We start from the raw sequence: 23,347 nt of genomic DNA on the forward strand, positions 1-23,347 counted from the left end.
GTTTTTGATTGTATTTTTTTTTTTTTTTTTTTTGAATGAATACTTTTTTGACTGCTTCATGTGAGAAAGCTTAGTAAATAAATAGTTATTTAATAGTAAAAATTTTCAACTGCAGTAGAACCTCGATTTTCCGGAATAATGTTGGAGAACAAGGTCACGGATATCTAAGAGCCACAGTTAAACATAACTAATCACAAAACAGTTCAAATAAAATATAATATTCATACTAGAATTGTCCGCACCACCGAATCAGTTGTTAATCACCGTTGTTAAAATTTTTGTTGAGTTTATCAAATTGATCAATTCGATTAAAATTCAATAAACATTATCATCGAAATTTGTAAATTAATTCGGTTACTTTAACGCAACTGATTAGATGCCTTAAATTATGTTTCTGTACATAACATTTCAGATAAGTGATTCCGTTTAAAAATATTTTAATCAAATTTTGATCAAATTTTTCAACATTGGGAATACAACACAAATTTATTCAACAAAAACGAATGGTGATTCAAAGTGAGCTTGATGATAGTTTTAGAAGATAAGACCAAAATTTGTTACCTCCACAGTGAAGAGCATTTTTCGTGTTCGGGTAGCATCAGCTCTCCTAGTAGGTCAGTGGCTCTAAAACTTTTCACCCGTGGCTCCCTTGTCCATTTCATAATTCAACTGCCCCCCCCCCCAGAATATAGTTCAGTATACTGTACGTAGGATGTATATACAGTAAAACCTCTTTTTTAATAGCATGCTGCGCTTACGTTTTTGATACTGTCATGAGCGTGACTCAGAAAAAAAATCGAAAAATTTATCAAATGGTAAGAAACATACATGCAGAACCGCAACTAGATGTTTGGTCACCCGGGGCAAGTGCTCATTTTGGCGCCCCCTTGTAATGTTAAAGAAGGGATTTGAGAATAAAATTTGCGCCCCCTCTGGTCCAGCGCCCGGGGCACGAGACCCGCCTCTCTCCCCCCCCTGCGAAACACTGCAGTAGGCCATCCAAAGCCCCTCTTTTAGATACTTCCAAAAATTGAAGAATTTTTTTCAAATTTAATTGTTACCTTGAATTTTCTCTTGCAGACATTCCTTACAATTTCTAAAGGAAACAAGCGACAGAAGATTGAAAGTAGTTTCGAAATCAGTAATCAACTTAAAAAAACCTTTTCTTTTTTTAAAAAAAAAAAGGACAAGATACTGAAAAGGGCTAGCATTTGATAATTATGTTCAACACATTAAAATGCTTTGTAATACTCGGGTAGCCCTAGTTTCTTAATCTATTCCAATATACAGTATTTGTCTATTTACTATATCTATCAAATATGTTCATGAAATTAATAAAATATATTTTATGGCAACAATTATTATTATAAAGGTACCAATATTACGTTTGTTATGAATGGTTAGCGTTTAAAAAATTCAGTAAATCAGCTGAATAAATGATTAAACAGTTTTGATTAATCCGTAAAAATTTTTTAATGGGATTGCGATAGCCATCCTTCGAATGTTGCCGCCGACTTGCGCAGTGGTAAAATGCTCGTCTTCCACTATGAAGGTTATTATCGAGGTCTATGGGTTCGAATCCGGGCATAGAACATCAGAAGCAAGTTAAGCCTAATCTTTACCTGGGGCGACCACCGATGGATGGTGCCTTCATTTCCGACCCAACTCCACTGGCTGGAAATTGCCGTATGGCGATATATGACCGGGGTTGGTGTGCGGTGAAGTAGTAGCCATCAAAGCTGTATTAAAGAGCTTCTTAATACATCCATTGATGTTTGTCGTAAAAGCTCAAGAACATCCGTATAACATGTGGTATCCAAAATGCTCCCAAAAATTTAAGAAAAATTGTTAATGAAATATCACTTACCAAGATTAAACTGTGGTCGATATATATGATATGCTCGCACTAAAACAAATTGTGAAGGAACACTCTCAACGATGATAAAAAATAGATGACTGTCTGAATATACCCTCCTTCTCTTATAAATATACGCACCACTTTTCTACATCCTACGCAAAAATTTATCATACCTCCATACACAACCATTTGTGGGCTTTTACTTTTTGTTCACTTCAGTAGTGTGAGGTTGTTTGTCTCTTTCATGAACTATCCTTTTGGGAACAGCCATCCACATGTATTATTATTCCCTGTTTTTATGATGGGTCCTTGTCTGGACACCATAAAAACGTAAGTGTGCTGGAATTGCCTGGAGATGCGACAATTACCAGACAAACATTTAATTATCATGTGAAGTATGTACATGAAAAAAAATGGTTCAGTTTGGGTGTCTGAAAGAAGTATCTGGGAAGTTCCCGGAAACCTCTGATGTTTCCGGGGAGGCGTGCGTACTACAGCCCATACAAACATCTGGTTATCTAGTGTATATATACTCTGTATAACCAAACGACAATCAATGTTGTCTCGCTCCGGGGCAGTCGTATTCCCAGCGACGTCCATGCTAAAATCCAATTTAAAACATCAATAGTCAAAGCACCGCTGAAAAGAAAGCAACATTCATCTTGGACGCATTACCAGAGGAGTGTACACAATCATGGAGGGCTCCTCAAGAAGAAATAAAGAAAATATAATAGAAAGCGATTAGCGCCCTGTCTACTAGGGAGGCAAGCGAATTACCCACCCATTCCAGACAAGTGTGGGGGGGGGGTGCTATTGCCTACTAAACAATAAATATCTATAGCCGGTCGTGGTTTGGCTATTCAGTTAAAAAAAAAGCGGAATGCCCTTTACTAATAAAGCTGTTTCAAAACATCCCCAACTCAATGCTAAAATAGTGTTTGCTGCAGGCAGAGTGTTTAAGTAGATGTATATGTCCACAAAGCAATTTCTTTGTTGCCACTAGAACTACAGCAACAGTAAACAGAAAGGAAAGAAAAATTCCACATTTTTTTTTTTTTTTTGCGGTGCCCCTTTTCTCTTGATGTCCTAAACACGTGTTTATTTTGCTTTTTTCCTTGCTAAAAGGAGAAAACACACAAGAAGTTTTCCCTTTCAGTTTTTTTAAAAAATTGTATTGGATGCTTGGGAAAAAAATCAGAAATCTACATAGGAGATTTTTATTTCTGAATCTATAATTCTGTGGGTGCTCCGCCCCATCATACAAAGGACTGTGGGTGCTCGAGCACCCATGGCTCCGACGCCACTGATTTCTGCTCTGCTGGAGAAGCCGCATTTCCCCAGAATATAACCGTCAATCATTTGCTGTATTTCTAGTGAGAGGAAACAGCATTGAAAGTTGCAGCTGATTGGCTAATCAAGGCAGGGCAATCTTAAGAGCATAGTGGGGCCCCCAGGCCAACTGATTTTTCTAAGTTCCTACCTAGACAATTCTCGAGAATTTCAACCAGTTCTCCTTGTTTGTGAGGCCCTCCCTCTTCTCTTGAAGCCCTGGGCCATGCTCGGGTGGGCCCATGCATTAAAATGACACTGGATCAAGGTCAAAACCAGCCTAAGTAAGGAGTCTATGAGAGAGTGTGCCAGTTTTTCATTTTCTGATGTGAACTGTACAATACCCTTGGATTTAACATTGAGCATCTTTGAGTCTTTTGCTGATCTGCACTGGGGATTGTGCAACTTACTATTTCATTATGTCTCTCTTTTCACTATTGAAACTTCAACACAGACAATTTACTTTATCCTTTTCTGACACTCTGAGTGGATTGCAACCACAGGTTTCATTGTAAATATTGTTCATCTTGGGAGGGAGGAGTGACAGTACCCATCAATTTTTTCTAGACAGTTTACAAACATCCTTTATATTAACCATATCATGTATAGTTTCATCCTAACTAGTTATCACATCATAGGACAATAAAAAAAATATACATGTTTGAATTAAAATAAATTTTGAGTGATATGGGTTATAGATAAAATGGATTAAGTTAAAGCCCCCATGATGTCTAGAATTCTTGGAATGTTCACGAGATGACAGATGGAAGAATATAAGCATATCATTAAAGCCAACTCAAATGAAAAAAATTTATAAATTATTATCTTCTTATCTCTTGCAATAAGCTCTATGGCACTTATGTTCATAAAAAGAAATTGATATATTTTTGGGCTTTTCTCAATGATCACCCAACTATTTTTGAGTATCAGTTCTCTGTAACTCAGAAGATACCAAAATGATACCTTAAAAAATACTTTTGAACAAATTTTCAACTATACATTATTGTGAATGGGCATAATTTATATATGCCCATAAGACCCTTATCCAGAAATTAAGTAAGATAAATTTTTCAGTTACATTTTCCATTACATTCATGTGATCAAAAATGAAAGTCTAATAAAAAAAATGTATGATAATCCAAAATTTTCAAAAAGAAGGATTCATCTCCTCAAAAAAGACAAAAAAAAAAAAAAACTTTTGCATGAATTCTACATTTTTGGTATACCTATATATTACTGTTCCATTTATTTTATAAATAAAAAGGTAATCCATTTCCAAACACACCTTTTTGCTTAACATAAATATAATATATAATGCTATAACCATAGATATATTTATGTTAAAAAATAAATATATGAACCTTTCACTGTAAGGTTTGTCTAAACTTTTGGCTTTTTTTGGGGCCACACTTGAAATATCAACACTCATGATAGCCGATTAGATTTGTAACATTCCAAAGCCATACTTGCCAAACTCAAATAAAATCAGCTGTCATGGCATGCTCATTTTCTTATTCTTTGGTGAAAACAACAATTAGCATTGTTCTAAAAAATTATTTTAAAAATTGATAATTTATTTATCATAATTTATTTAGGAAATATATAACTGCACCGCAATTTGAATACTTCACACTTGGTACACATTTATATACTTAACTACATCCAAATTAAGCATTTGATAGCTACAATTATTTTAAAATTATATTTTAATAAAAAAATAATGAATTAATTAACAACTATATAATTAACTTGTTCCAAACAGTAAACCCTGTTTTCAATGATCCAATTAACCATCATGAACTTATTAGTTCTCAATACTTAATAATTAATAATCGTAATTCATTAATAATTAACTGATCATATATTATCGCATTCAATATAAATTCTTTTGTGTTGTTCCCTAAGACATGTACTATCGAACAACTAATCTGATACACAGAGGAGCTTAGGGGGCTGTACCCCAACCATGAATGTGAGAAGACGGGAAATCCCTGCAGGGAGCAGCCACAGCTCTCAATATAGTGGTTATCTTTATATTGATTCACACAAGAAACAAATTATATGGCGTTCAGGATGCAACAATCTTTTTTTTTTTTTCAAAATTCGAGAGGAAAAACTATGTGTATCTATATTATTATATAAAATAATTACTCAATTAATGATTAGGACAACTGATCATTGTAAAAACTCTGTTATATTTATAATTCTCAAAGTGTAAAGTATCATTTTTTATATAGTGGGATATGATTCAAACTAAAGTGTGGTTAATTCCATCCCAATTTATTTTAGTTTCATATTGCTTGTTGAGTTGCATTCATGGCCATCCTGGCCTGGGGATTGATACCCTCACTCCAAAGTATTTCAGTGAAAGGTAGAAAAGTTTAGAGAAAATTGTATACATGAAGATAGTACAAAAAGATGTACAAAATACTGCTTAGAACAAAAATTTACAATCACTGAAAGTCATTCATGTGTAAGCCAAAACATTGAGTACCTGCATTCTCAATGAAGAACCAAACAGCATTATTTAGTACCAAGAAAAAAAACATTAATACATACACATATGTATGTGTGTAACAAAGGTTTGCTTTCAAGTTCATCATCTACCATTCTAGTTCAGAACCACTCGTATAGTAATTGCTGAAACACATTCTTCAACCTGAAGAACACACACAGTCACTGAATTTATTTTAATTATTACACTGAGTTGTTGATCATTCCAAACTAGTATTTTTGATCATGACTTCAAAGCTAATTTGAAACATTAAAATATAGAGTATTTTCAATGTAACAAAATTATCTTTAGGAAAATTTTCATTCTTTGCACATGAAGACACACAAAATACAGTATTGCTTGGAACAAAACTGACCGCTTTTATGGGGAAAAAAATGTTCATGGAAGGAACATTTGGCAGGATTATAAAAAAAATCACATTAATTCTGAAAGACAATGAGCAACCAATGAATTTAGTATACCTTGAAGGATACTATTATTCAGAGAAATTTATGTTTTTCACAATAATGGAATATTTTTTCAGTAATGAAAATAGTTGAAATAAAGTGGTTTTAAAAAAAAGCTTGCAATTTTTATGCATTTATGATTCAATGCAGTAGAAGCACAAAGTTACAATATAATAGACCTGAGATACACATGCTACTTAGCAGCACAAAAATACATTACTTTCGAGAAAATACAACCAATAAACTTATTGGTAGCATTTGCTCAAATACTATCAATTAGCTTATTAGTTGTATTTGCTTGAAAGTAGCCTGCTTCTGTGCTGCTATAACTAGCATGTGTATCCTGGGCCATAAAGAAAGAATAATAAATGCTTTTTACTGAAAAAATCATTTAAAAAAATAGCTTCCAATAACTCACCGGATTTGGTATAATAGCATTAAAAGGAATGAACACACCAACTTCCTATAACTTCTTGAATCTTTATATAAAAAGTTTTGAAATAGGTTTAAGTTCTCAACTGAAATAATATTCAATTGAACAACATTCATTCAAAATAAAATAAAGACTTGAGATGAAACAAAATTTTTCTAAATATATCTACCAATTTGCTTTTTGTTAATATAAGGTATGCTTTTTTGTGGTTTTATAATGTCAGAAAAACTGCATTCCACAAATCTGATGCATGAATTAAATAGAAACCAAACATAAATAAGAGTTATCCACAATTCAACATACTGATGAAAAATACACAATACATCGTAAACTAATAACTAAACACGATAATTTTACCTTCATATTTTCAGTTATAATAACATGAGACAAGTTTATAGATTTATTTCTATTTTGGTATGTTAAAACTCTTTTGTTTTATAAGTAGTACTTGAATTTCACCTTCTCTGGGTTTTCTTTCTACTAATTGACGTATGTATCAAAGCCAAAAAATTCATACATTAACCATAGCAAAGATTACAAACATTCAATAAAAAAAATAATGCCAATGGCAATGCAATTTTCTGCTTTTTGGCGCAGTGTGGAGTCTGAGATGAGGTTTCCATACCTGTTCAATGCTGTTCCATCATGAAAATCATTTCTTTTGAAGATACTGTTTGTACATCGTTCATAAAAAACCTCATCCGGTGAGAATAATCCAGACTCTGAAAGCACTTTTTGGCTCAAATGCTTTAAATTTCTTATTCACTTGATAATTTCATTTTACTATTTTCACCTAGCTAAGTACCAATAAATAAGTAAAAAAAAAAGCACCATAGTGTAACTTGCTTTGAGGCACGTGCAGTGGCATGGGAGCTCATCAAAATGATATTTTTTCTCAGCAGTAGAATGGTAAGAGTTCACTGCAGGCTGGCAAGTAATGTCATTTTCCTGAAGAAAAAAAGGGAAAAATGAAAATTATCATTCAAGAAATGACCATATATTAATGAAAAATAAATGTTATAATTAACTTGACCACAGTTTAATAAATTAATTAACTGAGCTAAACTAGAACAAAAGAAACACGGAACTAATTGAAATGTGTGATTCAATCTTTTGAAGGATGCATTCAAATTTTTGGAAAAACTTAGATTGATGTTGGGTGGGTAATCATGTGGGTGGGAACGAATCAGATAGGAGCGAATATTAGTGAGTCTCTGTCAGAGTACCGGGACTAACTATTATCCACTCGGGAGGGGGGTTCAGATGTGTCAGTGATTCTAGTACTGCCAAGGGGTGGTAGGGGGTATAAGAGTAGGATCCACCACTTTAAATCTAGTGCCTGAACGACATTTGCTCATAGGCGCTGATAGACTTGAAAGTCTGGGGGGCACGATGATGATAATGTCAATTCATACATACACATATACATTAGATCAGTCGAAATTTGACACTGCCCCCCCCCCCCCCCCGTATCTCTGCCCATGCATTTGCTCCTCACTTGGAGTCACATTCTTAGAGCTTTCTGCATTCACCGATAGGTGGCTTTGTTCAGATGGGATTCACCTAAATAGGTAGGGGAGGGGGTTTGGAGGTGTAAGATAGGCTTAGGTCAGGTTTTTTACTCCCATACCACGTAGATGGGAATGTGGGTTAGTTAATAATAATAATAACCGTATTGACTGTGAATTACCCACGTCTGACTTGTGGATGGCTTCTCGGTTGACACCAAATCACGGGACAAATTAAAAAGTGATCTAGTAAATGCCAGTTGCTTGGGTAATAAAAAAGATTTTTAGAAACTATGATAGCCGTGGAAGGCCTAGATCTTATACCCATTACAGAATCTTGGACAAACGATGGGGATGAATGATTCTTATACACCTTGGGATACAATACTTTTTTTAAGAAATAGATCTAATAGAAAAAAGGGTGGACTGTTGATATACGTGAAATCATGTTTGAAGGCTAGAGAGTGTAACGTGCAAAGAAGTGATATTGAAACTACATGGCAAACAACAAAAGGCATCATAAGCTTATTGTAGGGGAAATTCATTGAATAGGGATCCAAACTACATCGCCAAACTTCATGATGAAATTTCCTACATGTGTAAGCATAAGAGGGTTGTCATATTAAGGGATTTCAATTAACCGTGTATCAACTGGGGGAACTATTGGCCAGAGATCAATATGAGAAAGGCTTTCTTAAGTTGGTGCTCAATAATTTTTCGTATCAGAAGTCACTAGAGGCACTTCTATTTTGGATCTAGTTCTCACTAGTTCTGAGGATCTTGTTGAATATGTTTCGGTGGGGAACGAGTTTCTTCTAGTGATCTTAGTGTGTTTACACTGTAACTTTTCTTCAGGTAAAGCTGATAACAGAAGAATGGTTCCTTGTTTTCGAAGAAGGCTAGAGAGCGTAATGATGTTGTCCTTTGATGTTATGAGAGAAAGGATAGTGGGAATTTTCAAATACTGGTTGGAACCAGTTGAAGTGGTAAGTCAATGGGAAGAATTTAGTGCGAAGCTGTCCTCTGTTTTGCACGACATCACACATTTTGTTTGTAAAAAGTGTCTTTGTACATTGCATCTCCTCTGGTTCAAAGATAGCATAAATAATCATTATCTTGAAAAGAAAAGAGCATTCAGAGAGTATAAACGTGAACGAGGTAACCTGTCATCGTTTACTGATAAAAGAAGTGTGTTGAAGACAGACATTAAAAAGGAAGTTAAATCCAGGTTGGCAGATAACACTGGCACTGACCCAAAATCATTTTTCAGGTATGTCAATAGTGAGTGTAAGGGGACAGTTGGCCCCCACTCATTAGGAGAGTTTAGGGTATGGGGTACTGCAAGGACTATCAGCCCCTTGGGGTAACAGAGTGTCTATGTCATCGTAATGTTACTTTTTGTGGAGTTTTATTGTTTGTGTTTTTCTCAGTATTGATTGTATGTTTTATGTGTTGTGTTCAGTCCAATAAAAAAAAATGTTTAGTGCATTCAATGATTTTTATTTCTAATTTAATCATGTACTCAAATTTAATTTAATAATGTACTCAAAAATTATTAATATCACATTTTATTATAACACTGGGAAATTCAAAGTCAATCTTTGTTGAACTTCAAAAAAGTTATTTTTCAACTAAAGTTGAGTAACTGGCCCAACAGAGTTGGCTTGTTTTTTTTTTACACAAATTTCACTCAACTTTAGTTGAGTAAAATTTACTACAGCTTGCTGAACTTTTAGAAAGCAGAAGTTGGGGGGGGGGAGGTTATGCAAGATTGACTTTTGGAAGAAGCACAAAAGGTTTTTTGGGGGTTGCACAAGGAATTTCTTCCAGAGAAATTTTGTTACCAACCTTCAAAAAGCACTTAAATCAACAAAAATTGATAAAAGTAACATATAAAGGTGTCTTTTGAAATTTTAATTTTTTTTTTACAAAAATTGGTGAAAATATATTTAATTTGTGATCATCTTGGGGCACAAGGTTTCCATGCTCCCTTAGGGTCACAAACACACCTGTGGAAACCAACATATGTTTCACACTATTTCCAGAGATGTCAGTAAATAAATATATATATATAGGTAAAAGCACTTAAGTCTCTTTCACCTCAAACACCTCGTAAACCTTTGAGTTTAGGGACATACTTTCAATTAGAAAAAGTATTGAAACAATGTGCCCATCTTAAGCCAAGATTAACTATGAAAGTTTTATAAAAGATCTTTCACAAAACTTGAAAAAACAACCAATAATCCTGTTGATTACATTCACTCAAGTGTTACCAATACACTTATTGGTTGCATTTTTCAAGTTTTATAAAAAAACTTTTCTGAAACTTTTATAGTGTAATCCCAGCTTTAGATGTGTCATTCATTTTACTTAGTCATACATGTACCGTGATAGAAAATTAAATTTTTCATAGTCTGTATTTTAACCTCCAATTAGAAAGTTGTTGCCCTGTCTCTCCTGAGCCCAACAAAAAAAATTCCATGTTTCTAGGTGTGATATGAGCTGAGATATTTGAGTTCAAAAACACCTGAAAATGGGGAAAAAAGCATATGGAGCATAGAATGAGCTTGCCCATTATTTTTTATGTGGTTCTTACACTCATTTTAAGTAATTCTGAATTCAAAAATATCTCAGCGAATATTGCACGCAAAAACATGGATTTTTCTTTGTTTTACTCAGGAGAAACAGGGTAACAACTTTTTATTTCAAAGTTAGGACTGGAGGATAGCATAAAAAGTTGAATTATTGTATCTTGGTACATATATGATCCTTAATAAAATAAATGACACATACAAGAGGGGAATGTTATTTAAATACTTTTTCTAACTGAAAGTATGCTTCTATAGCCAACAGTTTACAAGTTATTTGAGATGAAACAGACTTAAGTTTTCACCCTTTACATTAAAAGCACTAAAAGTAATACAGAATATTCAGAAAAAATTACTCTAACTCACCCCACATATTTCATGACATGCTGGACAAATTATAGTACCAATATGAAGCCACCCATAGTAAAATATTTGAATTTTCAATTGTTGCCCAGCATGGAAGCAGGTGTAAGTGTGGTTAGCAACTATTACATGTAATCGGCCAGACAAACATTGATACTAAAACAAAAATTATAGATTAAAATGCACAAACACAAAGTGATTTATTGCAGATAAAATGTAACTTCTTAATAAATAACTTCTCCTAATAAATCTTCACTCTACAAGAGATCAAATTTTCTTCTTTCTTTTATACATACACACATTCACGTGCTTGTTTATTTTATATATAGTTATTTTAGCTTTGTTTTTTCACACCTCTGTATCCTCTTTGTGATGGAAGTGATGAACCTGCCTTTCACAAATATAGGCATATATATAAATAAACGATATGAATAATAGGTCCCTAAGAGCTGTATATAGTGTTTTGTTTCCTCTGTTTACTCTCTTATTATATAAGGTGATCCAAAAGCCATGCAACCCCTTCTAAAATATTTTATTTTCAAAATGCTATCAAGTAAATAAATAAAAACTATATAGTTTGAATAAGACAACATTTGTGGATACAAAGACAAAGTTTGTTTTTAAATGTTGAAACGTGTATTCAAATTGTGAGCCTTTTGGAAAAATGCAAGTGTGCATTCTTTTTGCCAGGTTTCTGGCCACTTTTGTCTGAACACTCACCTTTTCAATCTTTGAATGTTTTTTTTAGTTAATCAATTAAATGAGAATTATTCTTGTGCATTTGCCTTCAGGTGTCCCACAAGAAAAAATCAGGGGATGACAGGTACGGTGATCTTGGTGGCCACAATTCTTTTGAAATAAAGTGATCATCGAAAAGTGTGTGGAATAATCCACTTTCTCATTAGACATATGGTAGGTTGCTCCATTCTGTTACAAAAAGCAAAAACGTTCATTTTCATCCAACAGCGCAATGAATTACTGGAAAATATCCTTGTACAGTTACCCATCTACTGTTTCTTAAAAAAAATGGGTCCAATTTCCTACGGCATGAAATTCAGCACCCCACATAGATTTTAATCAAATGCAGAGGCTTTTCATGATAGACGTGTGGATTTTTAGTGCACTAAATTCTGACGTGCACGCGTTTGATCTGATCTGCAGCTTTCAACTCTGGAACAACCCGAACACGACAGGCACTAAACTCTAATTCCTTCAGGGCTCCTTTAATTCATGCATTCCATGCTGGTTCAGTACAGATATAAGCTCACTTTACCTGTGGTTTTCAACATTGCCAGTTTCTTGAAAGTGGGACACCAATTGGAAGATTGCAGTTTTATTGGGCACAAAAAAAAATTGAGAATTCATTTTTGAACGCCTCAATAACGCCTTCAAATGAATGAGTTGAAAAATATTGTTTAATCGTAAAAATTATTTGCTTCTGGCAAAAAAAACCCATCTTGATCATACAACAAACAAAGAGCCACTAAGAGTATCAGTGACCATGGAAAATGAAAAAACTTTCCATCTTGAAGAGTAGAGTGCTGCTGTTTATGAAAAAACTTTTCATTTACAATCAGTAGAATTTGACAAATTAATCTTTTTATAACAGGTTGCATGACTTTTGGATTACCCTGTATAATATTAATTATATATAATAATATATATATTATAATTCATCACGCTATATATTCCAGTTGCCTTTGGCGCTGATATTGGCATGTTGTTTGAAACGTATAATGTTTTTTTAATTCACTCTAAATTATATTTCTGCTCTTATATAATTGTTTCCTTTGTGAATATGATAGTGTTAATTGCAATTAAAAAATAAACTACTACACATAATAAAATTATATAAAAGCTCTCTGCAATGAATCAGTAAGTTTTTATCATTTTTGTTACTAAAAAGTCGTTTTCTGCATGCAGGGGATTATTAGACCAGAAGCAACAATTTATATCTGATTCTGAACAGTGTTATGATGGTTTCCCATTTTTATGTCTCTGGCCAAGAGATTGATGAATAAACCCCTTGATGAGCAATGTTCCTACTGTAACAATGTGTTCTGCAGTCATCTTGTACCTCTGTGTCAGGAAAGATTCTGAAAAGGACTGTCAAGCAGCAAGGAATTCAATTCTGTTCCAATTGACCTGCTGAACAATGTTTAATAAAGCAGTATCTTATCAACTGAACCTACGGCGCCCTCTAATAATTTTTTTAATGGCTGATTATTTAGAATTTGAAACATATACACATACTCAGGCCTCCCGAAAATGTTTCTCATCTGTTTCTTTATTTCAAATTATAAGTACCCCTCTTGATTTCCGTGGTCTCACTTTGCAGGCTATAAATGCAACTTTGAAGAATTGATTTAAAAAATTGCAACAATTAAAGCAATTAGAGAATGCAACAGAGACATAGATAATGAATTCTATTACATAAATTACCATGTCATTATAACTAAAAGCGTAACATTGTAGCATGCATACTATCGTCAGCGCTCAATTTTATAAAGCTCTACTTAATGAACCACCGTGTTTTTATGAAGTAGTCCCCAGATCCTGAAATTTTTGAAGTTCAAGTTATCAATCTCTCTGTCTGTTTTTGTTTCAAAAAATTCTTCAATTAAATCTATGGAATTTATCCAATGTCATTTATGTGAGCCATTGTTAATTTTAAAAAATCTTATGATATATGAACTGCAGTTGAATACTAAAAGACAATACGGAAACATTTATTTTGACTTTCATACTTCAGAAGATATATAAAAAGAGTTTAAATCAATATTATTGCATGGATATCAAAATCAAAAGTTAGGTGCGACTAATTATTTTATATTTAAATTTTCTAAGCTTCGTATCTCTAAGCGAACTAAATATTTTGGAAACCAAGAATTCAATTTTTAAAATTGACATAATGGAGATAACCTCACTTAGTCTCCACATTTCTACCATAAAATTGGCAATTTTAACATCAATTTCTATGTGCCTGTCCCTCAGAGTAATGCTGATGATGATTATGATGTCTATTCGAAAAGCTTCATACTAATTGGTTGTAATATTACAGGGTGTTTCAAAAAGAATCATCCGATTTAAAAAAAATCACAACTATTTAGCTTTTAATCCGTTTTGATCGAATAATGTATATAGGTAGAAAAAGGGAAATCTTGAGTTTCATGTAGTTGCTGACAGGTAGCACGTACTAACGCTCTTCCTTAGGCCGCCACTTCAGCGTTTGTCAAGATGACGATTTTCCCACAGTCCCGATTCGGATGACTTCATTTTCCAGCAGGATGGGGCACCACCACACTGGAGCTTGGACGTTTGAGAACTTTTGAACAATCGCATTCCTAAACAATGGATCGGCTGTATGGGACCTGAAGATTCAATTAGACATCACTGGCCTCCAAGATCGCCAGACCTCACCGTTTACGATTTCTTCTTGTGGGATTTATAAAAGACACTGTTTATGTGCCTCCCCTTCCAACTACATTAGTCGATTTGAAGATACGCATAACAGCAGCCATGGAAGCAGTGGATGCAAGCATGCTCACAAAAGTTTGGGACAAATTTGACTACTGTATAGACATATGCCATACATCCCAAGGTGGACATATTGAGCACCTTTAATTTGGTTTGTAAAAAAACTTTAATTTCATATTACATGGCTAATCAATCTTAAGTGTCTATGTTCAATATTTTTGTAATAATATTACAAAAACATTGAACATAGACACTTAAGAGTAATTTTATATTACATGACTAATCATGCATAATTTTATATTACATGGCTAATCATGCATAATTTTATATTACATGGCTAAATTTTTAGATTATATGCATTTCAAATCAGGTGATTCTTTTTGAAACACCCTGTAGATTGAGATCAAATTTTATATTGAATAAAATCATTCTGATATCATTTTCTCAAAGTCTACAGGTGTTAAAAGTGTGTACAGTAATATCATATGAATTAGTGCATGAATATTTTATAAAGAACAAATTTAGTTGGGGATAGCTTTTTTTCAATTGATATAAAAATTATTATATCATCAATTGAAAAAAATGTGTTTTATTAATATTTTTGCATGTGAATAATGAAGACTACCTCATAACAACCACTTCCCCAATGCTGCCACTGTCGTACTTGATGACAAGTTCTTTCTTCCCACATTTCTTTATTGTGATTAAAACACTTTGATCCAGGACCATAATACTCAAGAGCAAAATTTTTCTCTGGTTCTGTAAAAAAATGAAATTAAAGTTCTAGTAAGCTATGAAAAGCATGAAAACTTTTTAGAATCCAGCAATGACATTGCTGTGAAGTTGATGCAAATGTGAGAGTAATAACATTTGACAATTATTTTGAATTTTCAAGATTTCTAGAAAATCAACCAATCTGGGAAACCTAACCTCAAGTGGCTACCTGTCTTTCAACAGTTTTCATCTAACAGAAGCTGTTAAAACTAATTTACACTCAGAACTTTTGTGAAAAAATTTTCAGAAGCTTTTGCTTATTCACTATCACTAAAGACACAAAAAAAAAGTACTGAGTAATCTACATTATAAACCTAACTATCTAGTACTCTGTAAAAAAATGGTTTTATATTTTATAATCTTCTGAAACCATCTATAGTCATAATATCTAAATTAAATTTTCCTCTCTCTCAATCCGTTCCAAATTAATGTATTAAAAAATATCAAATAAGCACTATTTGATTGGGATAATCTTTTTACAATTAAAAAATATTTGGTTGTATAGAAAATACATTAAAAAGTGAATATCATATAGAGGTTACAGATTGATTAAATGTGCTAACATCGTCCATCACTCACCAACATGATGTTTTTATTCACACAGAAAAACTTATAACCGTATTAGCTGGCACGCTGTAAAAATTGGAGAACACCAGTTTTTTGAATTTTGGAATCTAGTGCATTCCCAGCATGCTGGGAAAAGCCAGGTTTAATAAGGATCACAGAATACATTCAAAATACCAATATCAATTTATATTAAATACTGAATAAATAAGCAAAAAAGGAAAAAAAATGGTTTTTCTTTTTAACAAACTGTTTTGTCCAGGAATTTAATAATGACAATGAAAATTGAGTGCATTTATTTGTTAATCTAATTTAATTTTCGGCATTGTATTATATTTTATCATGTATATATAGGCTTTAGTTTTATGATTGCATTTTCAATTGGGTTGCTGTATTTTAGAAATATATGACATCCATATTTGTTATGGAAATCTTTTTCTCAGCAACCTCGTTGGGCATTTTGTCTATTGTGGCCTTGTATTTGTATAATTATCAACCAAATAAAAAAAAAGATATTTCTCATACTTTCTTGCATGTTCACAGATTGAAGAAATATATCCTTTTCGTATTACAAAATCATGTTTTGTCATGCAATTCTTTATTTGAATTTTGCATGTATGTTCAAAAAACAGAGAAACAATTCATAATTTAACTGTGACTCTTTTCATTCAACTCATCTAATCTACACGAATGCATGTACTTGAGATATCTGGCATTTTTAACCCTTTACCTACCACATTATGAAAAGTAGAAGAAGGAAATGATAAATAAAAATAAAATATAATGATAATAAATAATTACTAAGTAAATTATTTGGTAGGTCATTTTAGTTCAAATTAAATACAGAAAAAATACTGTTTACAAATAAGTAGTTAGTTACATAATAAATTATTTAATCTAGTACTTTAAAGTATCATTGACAGATAACAGGTTGATAAAATCAAGATCAGTGGTAGCAAAAAAAAAAAAAAAAATTGGAACTAAATTTGGTTACTAAAACAAGAAGGATCCCAAAATGCAGAAAACAGACAAGCTTCAAATCAACCAATTCAATCAATTCTTAATTCTTTGAGTCCAGATATTAAAGAGTTATCAGATTCTGTGACTCAAATTTCCTGGCATGGCAGAAAATACAAGTATTCCTCACTGTTTTAGCCTGCTGTTTCTTCTTCCCAGATGCCAGCTAATATGGTAAATGTGAAACACAGAATAAAACTATTTTATTGTTTCTATTTAAATAAAATTTCACTAGTAGATTTAATTTAAAAAAATAAAAAAAATGCCTCACGAGGATTATTTTCAGGAAATTGGCATTGAGATCCTCTAATAACTATATCTTTGTTTTTCCATGTGAATTCCTGAAAGAGAAAGCAATGAAAATAAGTGGCAATAAAACAATGATTTTCTTTCACTAAAAGTATATGAGACATTAAAGTGTATTCTCAAATTAAATATGAATAAAAGACATGTTATTTCAGTAACTTCAACTTATATCTAAAGAGAAATACATATTTAATAATTAGCTATTAATCTAAAAAAATTAACCATGTTTATTAATGAATCAAAACGTAATATAAATGTGAAAATCACTCAACTGAAACTTGTAAAATTACCTTCCTTTTTCTGCCCAGTTGATATAAAATATTACAAAAAAATTTAAATTTTCTATAAAGTTTACAAGTTTTAAATTGCATTTTAAATTTTTTTATAAGAATTACTTAAATCATTCTTGAAAATCGTTAAATTAAATTTCTAAAATTTATATTTTGAATTTTTTTAAATTATTGCAATAATCATATCCTATGTTTGTTTAAATTTTGGGTATTCCTGTGATGCTCTGTGATTCAAAAGAGGGGAAAAAATTTCTAAACTTTTTTCTAAAATGCCTCTTATCATTGCAGATTGGTTTCTATGCCAATGCAAAGCAGATGGTACTGAGTTTGGTTATTGACAAATAATCTAAAATAAAATAGTGATACTCTCTCTTTAAATGTTTCTTCTTAATAGACCTGTACTCTGAAATGCTTTCTCTCAATGGACTCTTATTTTCCAGGAATAATGCTAGAAACATTTGAAAATAAGTCTAGAAGGACATACAACCCAACTCCAATAGGCAGACCTTCAACATGATACTTACATAATTTCAGATTTCAAAAGCATTTACTATCTTCACTTCAAATTATGGAAGCTATATCATGTGAAATGAAAGGGCATGCGGATCAGGACCCGTGTCTGCTCCGTGTGAAAGGGGCCTCACTTATCATCTTACATGTGTTATTATGTGATATTCTTACAAAGTATGGACTCAAAAAAAGGTCACATTTTTACCTTCCCTTTTTTTTCACATGCTTAGACTTTAACAATATTCATCGGCAACACATAACTTTCAACCTTTACTTCCAGTGACTGACAGAGACCACAGTCACCTCTCACTGCTAGAGTTTATTTTACAGGCTCATAAATCTAAAAATGTTTCCAAACAGTTGGGCAAATCATGCTAAAAAACTTCTGATTAGCAAAAAGCATAAAGATAGCAATTGAGAATTTTAGTTGTTTGGTTGACTAAATCACCTCAAGATTATGAAATTCTGTGCCAAAATATTTTAGAGAATCAACAGCTGTGAGCCAAAAATTTACCATGCTTGGAATCCTGTTTATTCATTAACTAGCTATAATACCTGGCACTGCCCAGGTTTTCTTCAAGCTGTATTTTGAGCTTCCTGCGTGACTCATGAAAGAAACAAATCTAGATTTAAAGAAACATAGAAATGAATATGTGGGGTGTTTCTAAAAGAATCATCTGATTTAAAAAATCATAACTATTCCGCTTTTTATCCATTTTGACAGAATAATGTATAGGTAGAAAGAGGGAAATCTCGAGTTTCACGCAGTTGCCAGCAGTTAGCACTAACGCTCTTCCTTCAGCCACCACTTCAGTGTTTTCAAAATTGGCTTTTCCAACAGTTAGAAAGATTCGGATGACTTCATTTTCCAGCAGAACGGGGCACCATCACACTGGAGCTTGGACATTTGAGAATTTTTGAACAATCACATTCATAAACGATAAATCGGCCGTACAGGACCTGACGATTCAGTTAAATATCACTGGCTTTCAAGATCACCGGACCTCACAGTGAGCGATTTCTTCTTGTGGGGATTTATAAAAGACTAAAGTTTATGTGCCTCCCCTTCCAGCTACATTAGCCGAACTGAAGATACGCATAACAGCAGCAGTGGATGCAAACATGCTCGCAAAAGTTTAGGACAAATTAGACTACCGTATAGACATATGCCGTCCATCCCTAGCTATAATACCCGCCGCTGCCCAGGTTTTCTTCAATGGGGTTTTTTGGCTCACATGATATCGCCGTCGTTCTTTGAGGAACATACAAACCATGTCCACGTTAACCAATATGGCTACTTCCTGCGCAACTCATGAAATAAACAAATCTAGATTTAAAGAAATGTAGAAATGAATTTATTTTTTTCTCTTTTTTAAGCGATGCTAGGTATTTTGATTCCCCCCCCCCCTGAACTTCAAGTTATCCATCTGCCTGTTTCTGCTTCAAGAAATGCTTAATTAAAGCTGTGGAATTTTTTTGATGTAATTTTTACGGGCAGATAATTAATTTTAAAATATCCTCACCCACATGAATTTATGAAGTTGATATTAAAAGACAATACGAACTCGTTAATTTTCACGCTTGAGAAGATATAAATAAAAAGTTGAAATTAATGTTTGCATGGATATCCAACTCAAAAGTAGGTCCGGCAAATTACTTCATATCTAATTTTCTGGGCTTCGTATCTCTAAGCAAACTCAATATTTCAAAAATCGAGAATTCAATACAATTTTTAAAATTATTGATATGTGGCAGAAAACCCCACTAAATTTCTTCATTTAAACAGCGAAATCGGCAATTTTAACACTGATTTCTATGGGGAGCCTGGCCCTCAAAGTGATGCTGATGATGATTCTGACAACTATTTAAAAAGTGGCAAACCATTATAAAGGCATAAACTATTGTAAATATACTGGCAGCATTAAAGAAGTGACAAACCATTGCAAAGGCATATACACGTCTGAAACGCATTGCTAGGGAACCACGGTAACCAAATTAAACATTCAGGAAGTGATTGTTGAGGCCCAAAAACCATTGTTGCCTGACAATTTTTTTGCCCATTTGGGGCATTTGTCTTGCTCTGACGACATTTTAAAGTAGCCTATCATTCAAGTCGGGTCCCATTTAGTATATATGCAAAATTTGGTGACGATCGATCTAAAATTGTAGATTTGCATAGAGAACATAGACAGACACAGAAAATCAATTTTATATATATAGATAACAGAATGAAATTATCTAAAAGACAATTGTAATGCAGGTAAAGAACTACAATTCTCTACCTGGCAGAGTAAAAAAATGAAATTCACTTATAATTACAAGTTTGTTACAATGACAGTTTTTTCCCATGTTTATGAGTTCTTGTTATAACAAACTTTTATTGTAATTTCCATTGCCTTTCAAACAACTGAAATCCTTTTCTTAAAGATTAGATCTCTTGCATTCTTAGAAGCAGGAGAAAAAACATCAAGTGTTCACTTTAAAATGATCATTAGATGGCCCAAATGCTTATTCATGTATCTGTTAACAATCACTGCAAAATATATGGATTTGCAGTGTCATAATGCACAAAAGACGATTTCAGCAACACATTTATGGCATCTACAAACAGAGGTGCTGACGCGAAGAAAACATTGGGGGGACTGAAAATTTCTGGTCGTCCCTAACTAATGGGACTATAACGCGTATGCAGGAGAAAGAGGGTATATTGCATTGTAGTGAATTTATTGGGGGCCCTAGGTTCCGGCACCTATGTCTACAAAAATTAAACAGATTAGATTTTTAAGTTTATTACCTGTATATATGGACAATAATCAGCAAGACTCACAGAACCTCCAAATTTTCCTACTTCTGATGATGGAACACCATTGATATAATCAAAGTTCTAAGATAAAATAAGAAAGGTAAAAAACTTAAAAAATGATGAAGAGAATCTTCTATTAAAAAATCTTTTAGTTTGTAAAGGTGTTATATATGATTAAAAAAAAGATCAAATACTCAATTCATTCTTTGTGTATGTCATCATATTTTCATATTTTTTGAAGACAAAAATGAGGCATTAATAATTTTCACAATATATATTTCAAATGTCATCAAACCAGTGATTCCCAAAGAGTGTGCCACAGAACCCCAGAGTGCAATGAAATCATTCATCATTCAAGGGTGCTGAGAGAAAAATTTTGCTTTGATAAAATTATATTGAATGTAGTATTAGGACTTTCAATCAGTGTGTTCTGGCACTTTAAGGGTGCTGCCAAAGTGTCTCAAGATTAGGAGGGGTATCGCAAATAATAGAAAGTTCGAAAATCCCTAAATCAAACAGTCATCAATCAAGGATGATTGATAGTTAAATTTAAGATGACCAATTTATTTTTAATTGGTCTGAAACTAAAAGTTTCCTAACTGTTGAAAAATATGCCTCATTTACACTTCTTATGTTCGCTAGATATTTCAATTATTTTATTAAACTGACTGTGAAAATAAATATTTATTTATACAATATTGCTTGGCCAAGACCTATACAAGAGAATGCTGTGTTAAAGTTTGGCAGATGATTGATGTTACAAAGGAAATCAGAAACTGTTGTACAATCAATAATGTTTGATGGGAGGTTGTTCCAGTCGGTTATTGTTTGAGGAAAGAAACTAAATTTGAAACAATCTGTGGATGCAAAGATGGGTTTAAATTTTTGTGAATGGTTAATTATTTTTGAAAAGTATGAAGCTGGAGTTAGAAAATTGGAAGTGTTGATATGAAAAGTACTCGCCTTTAAGCTCACCTATGCACAATAGGGTGAAGAGCGGTTGAATATTGAGTTGGCGCTTGAGTTTAATGATGGAGGCAGAGGATGACCAACAATTAAGAATGAAGCGGGCAGATTTATTTTGAACAGATACTAATTTGTTTATGTTTGAGAGAGTATGGGGGTCCCAGATTTCACAGGCATATGAGAGTACAGGAAGGATGTAGGTTTGGAAGCAGAGATGTCTGAGGTGACGGGTGGAGTTTTTGAGGTTCCGATAAAGGAAAAAAAATAGTTTTTGGATACACTTATATATATGAAAAACGTAATCAACATGGAGATTCAAACAACTAGGTTAAAACATTATCTGTCATCACCACAGACTTCATGTCCCTAAACAGGATCCCAAATCAAGATATTTGTGGGGATCCTTTATCCACTCAATGCATTGATATGTCTAGAAAATTTACACAGTGCATGCTCATTACATTATGAATCTCTTCCATGGTATAAACAGACGTTATATAGAGTAGTTGCTATATTGAAAGTTTGAAAAAAAACCTTCAAATCTAGCTTTAAAAAATGGCATATTTGAATGGAATAAAAATTAAATTAATAATTTTGTTATCAATTGCAATGGAAAAATATCAAGTTAGAAAAAAACCATTTTCAATTGGAAAAAATATCCAAATAACTTGCCCATTTTAAATAGGTTATTTATTTTACCATGGGGGTTGTACATGTACTGAGATACAAACTTTCCTTTTTCATATGATACCACTGCCCTCTAACTTCTAATTAGAAAATTGTTGCTCTGTCTTTTCTGAGTCCAACAAAATTTGGTTCGAACAACCTACGGTTCTCTTACGAGTTGAATGGTGTCCCTATCCCGGATGCAACTAGGGTTACCGATTTGGGAATTACGAGTGGCTTAGGTTTTCTGAACATTGTTCAGTGGTGGTCAAAAAAGCAAATAGAAAGCTCGGTTTCATTTCCAAAAAGGTCTCTCTGAGTTCTCCAAAAGTCATTCTTCCGCTTTTCCAAGGCTTGGTTCGTCCTGGACTGGAGTATGCTGTAAGGTTTCGGAGACGATACCTACAGAGGGACATAGACTTGGTTGAAGGGGGTGCAGAGAAGAGGTACGTGTGTCCTCATTGGCACACAGGGCTTGAGTTATGAAGATAGTTTTCATCTTTTGAATATGTTCACATTGGATGAATGCAGGTGTCGGGGAGATATGATCGAAGTGTTCAAAATTTTCAATGGGATGGATAGGATGGACCATGATTTATTAATTCACTGTCAATCAACTGCTTTTATAAGGGGACACCAGTATCGTTTGGTAAGGGACAATTCTAGGTTATGGTGTCGCAGAGAATTTTGCTTTAATAAGGTTGTTAATAAATGGAATAGCTTACCCCCAGGGGTAGTAAATTCTAACACAATTGACACGTTTAAAAAGAAATACGATAAACATGTTGGGGTAAATTGAGAAGCTATCCATAATTAGAATAAGACAACCATAAATACATTATGGGCATTGTATAATATTTTGTCATGAATATATATATTGTTTATAATTTTTTGATTGCATTTTTAATTGGGTTGCTGTATTTTAGTAATATAT

General features: G+C 33.0%; 1 protein-coding gene across 1 annotated transcript in view; it reads right to left on the reverse strand.

The window, feature by feature from the left end:
• Positions 1–5,284: 5,284 nt before the first annotated feature.
• Invadolysin (leishmanolysin-like peptidase, invadolysin) overlaps positions 5,285–23,347 on the reverse strand; it is a 294,325-nt gene continuing 276,262 nt past the window's right edge. Inside the window, exons 14-18 of the mRNA XM_089246808.1 lie at positions 20,773–20,862; positions 17,144–17,213; positions 15,143–15,276; positions 11,044–11,196; positions 5,285–7,529 (exon numbers count right to left, since the gene is read on the reverse strand). Of these exons, the coding sequence (XP_089102934.1) occupies positions 7,371–7,529; positions 11,044–11,196; positions 15,143–15,276; positions 17,144–17,213; positions 20,773–20,862 (606 nt within the window). The 3' untranslated portion in view covers positions 5,285–7,370. The remainder of the gene's footprint in view (positions 7,530–11,043; positions 11,197–15,142; positions 15,277–17,143; positions 17,214–20,772; positions 20,863–23,347) is intronic.

The sequence above is a fragment of the Pholcus phalangioides genome, unplaced genomic scaffold (assembly GCF_987345545.1).
Source record: "Pholcus phalangioides strain wild (caught in Gottingen) unplaced genomic scaffold, Ppha-v1.0 ptg000017l_1, whole genome shotgun sequence".
Lineage (NCBI taxonomy): Eukaryota > Metazoa > Arthropoda > Arachnida > Araneae > Pholcidae > Pholcus > Pholcus phalangioides.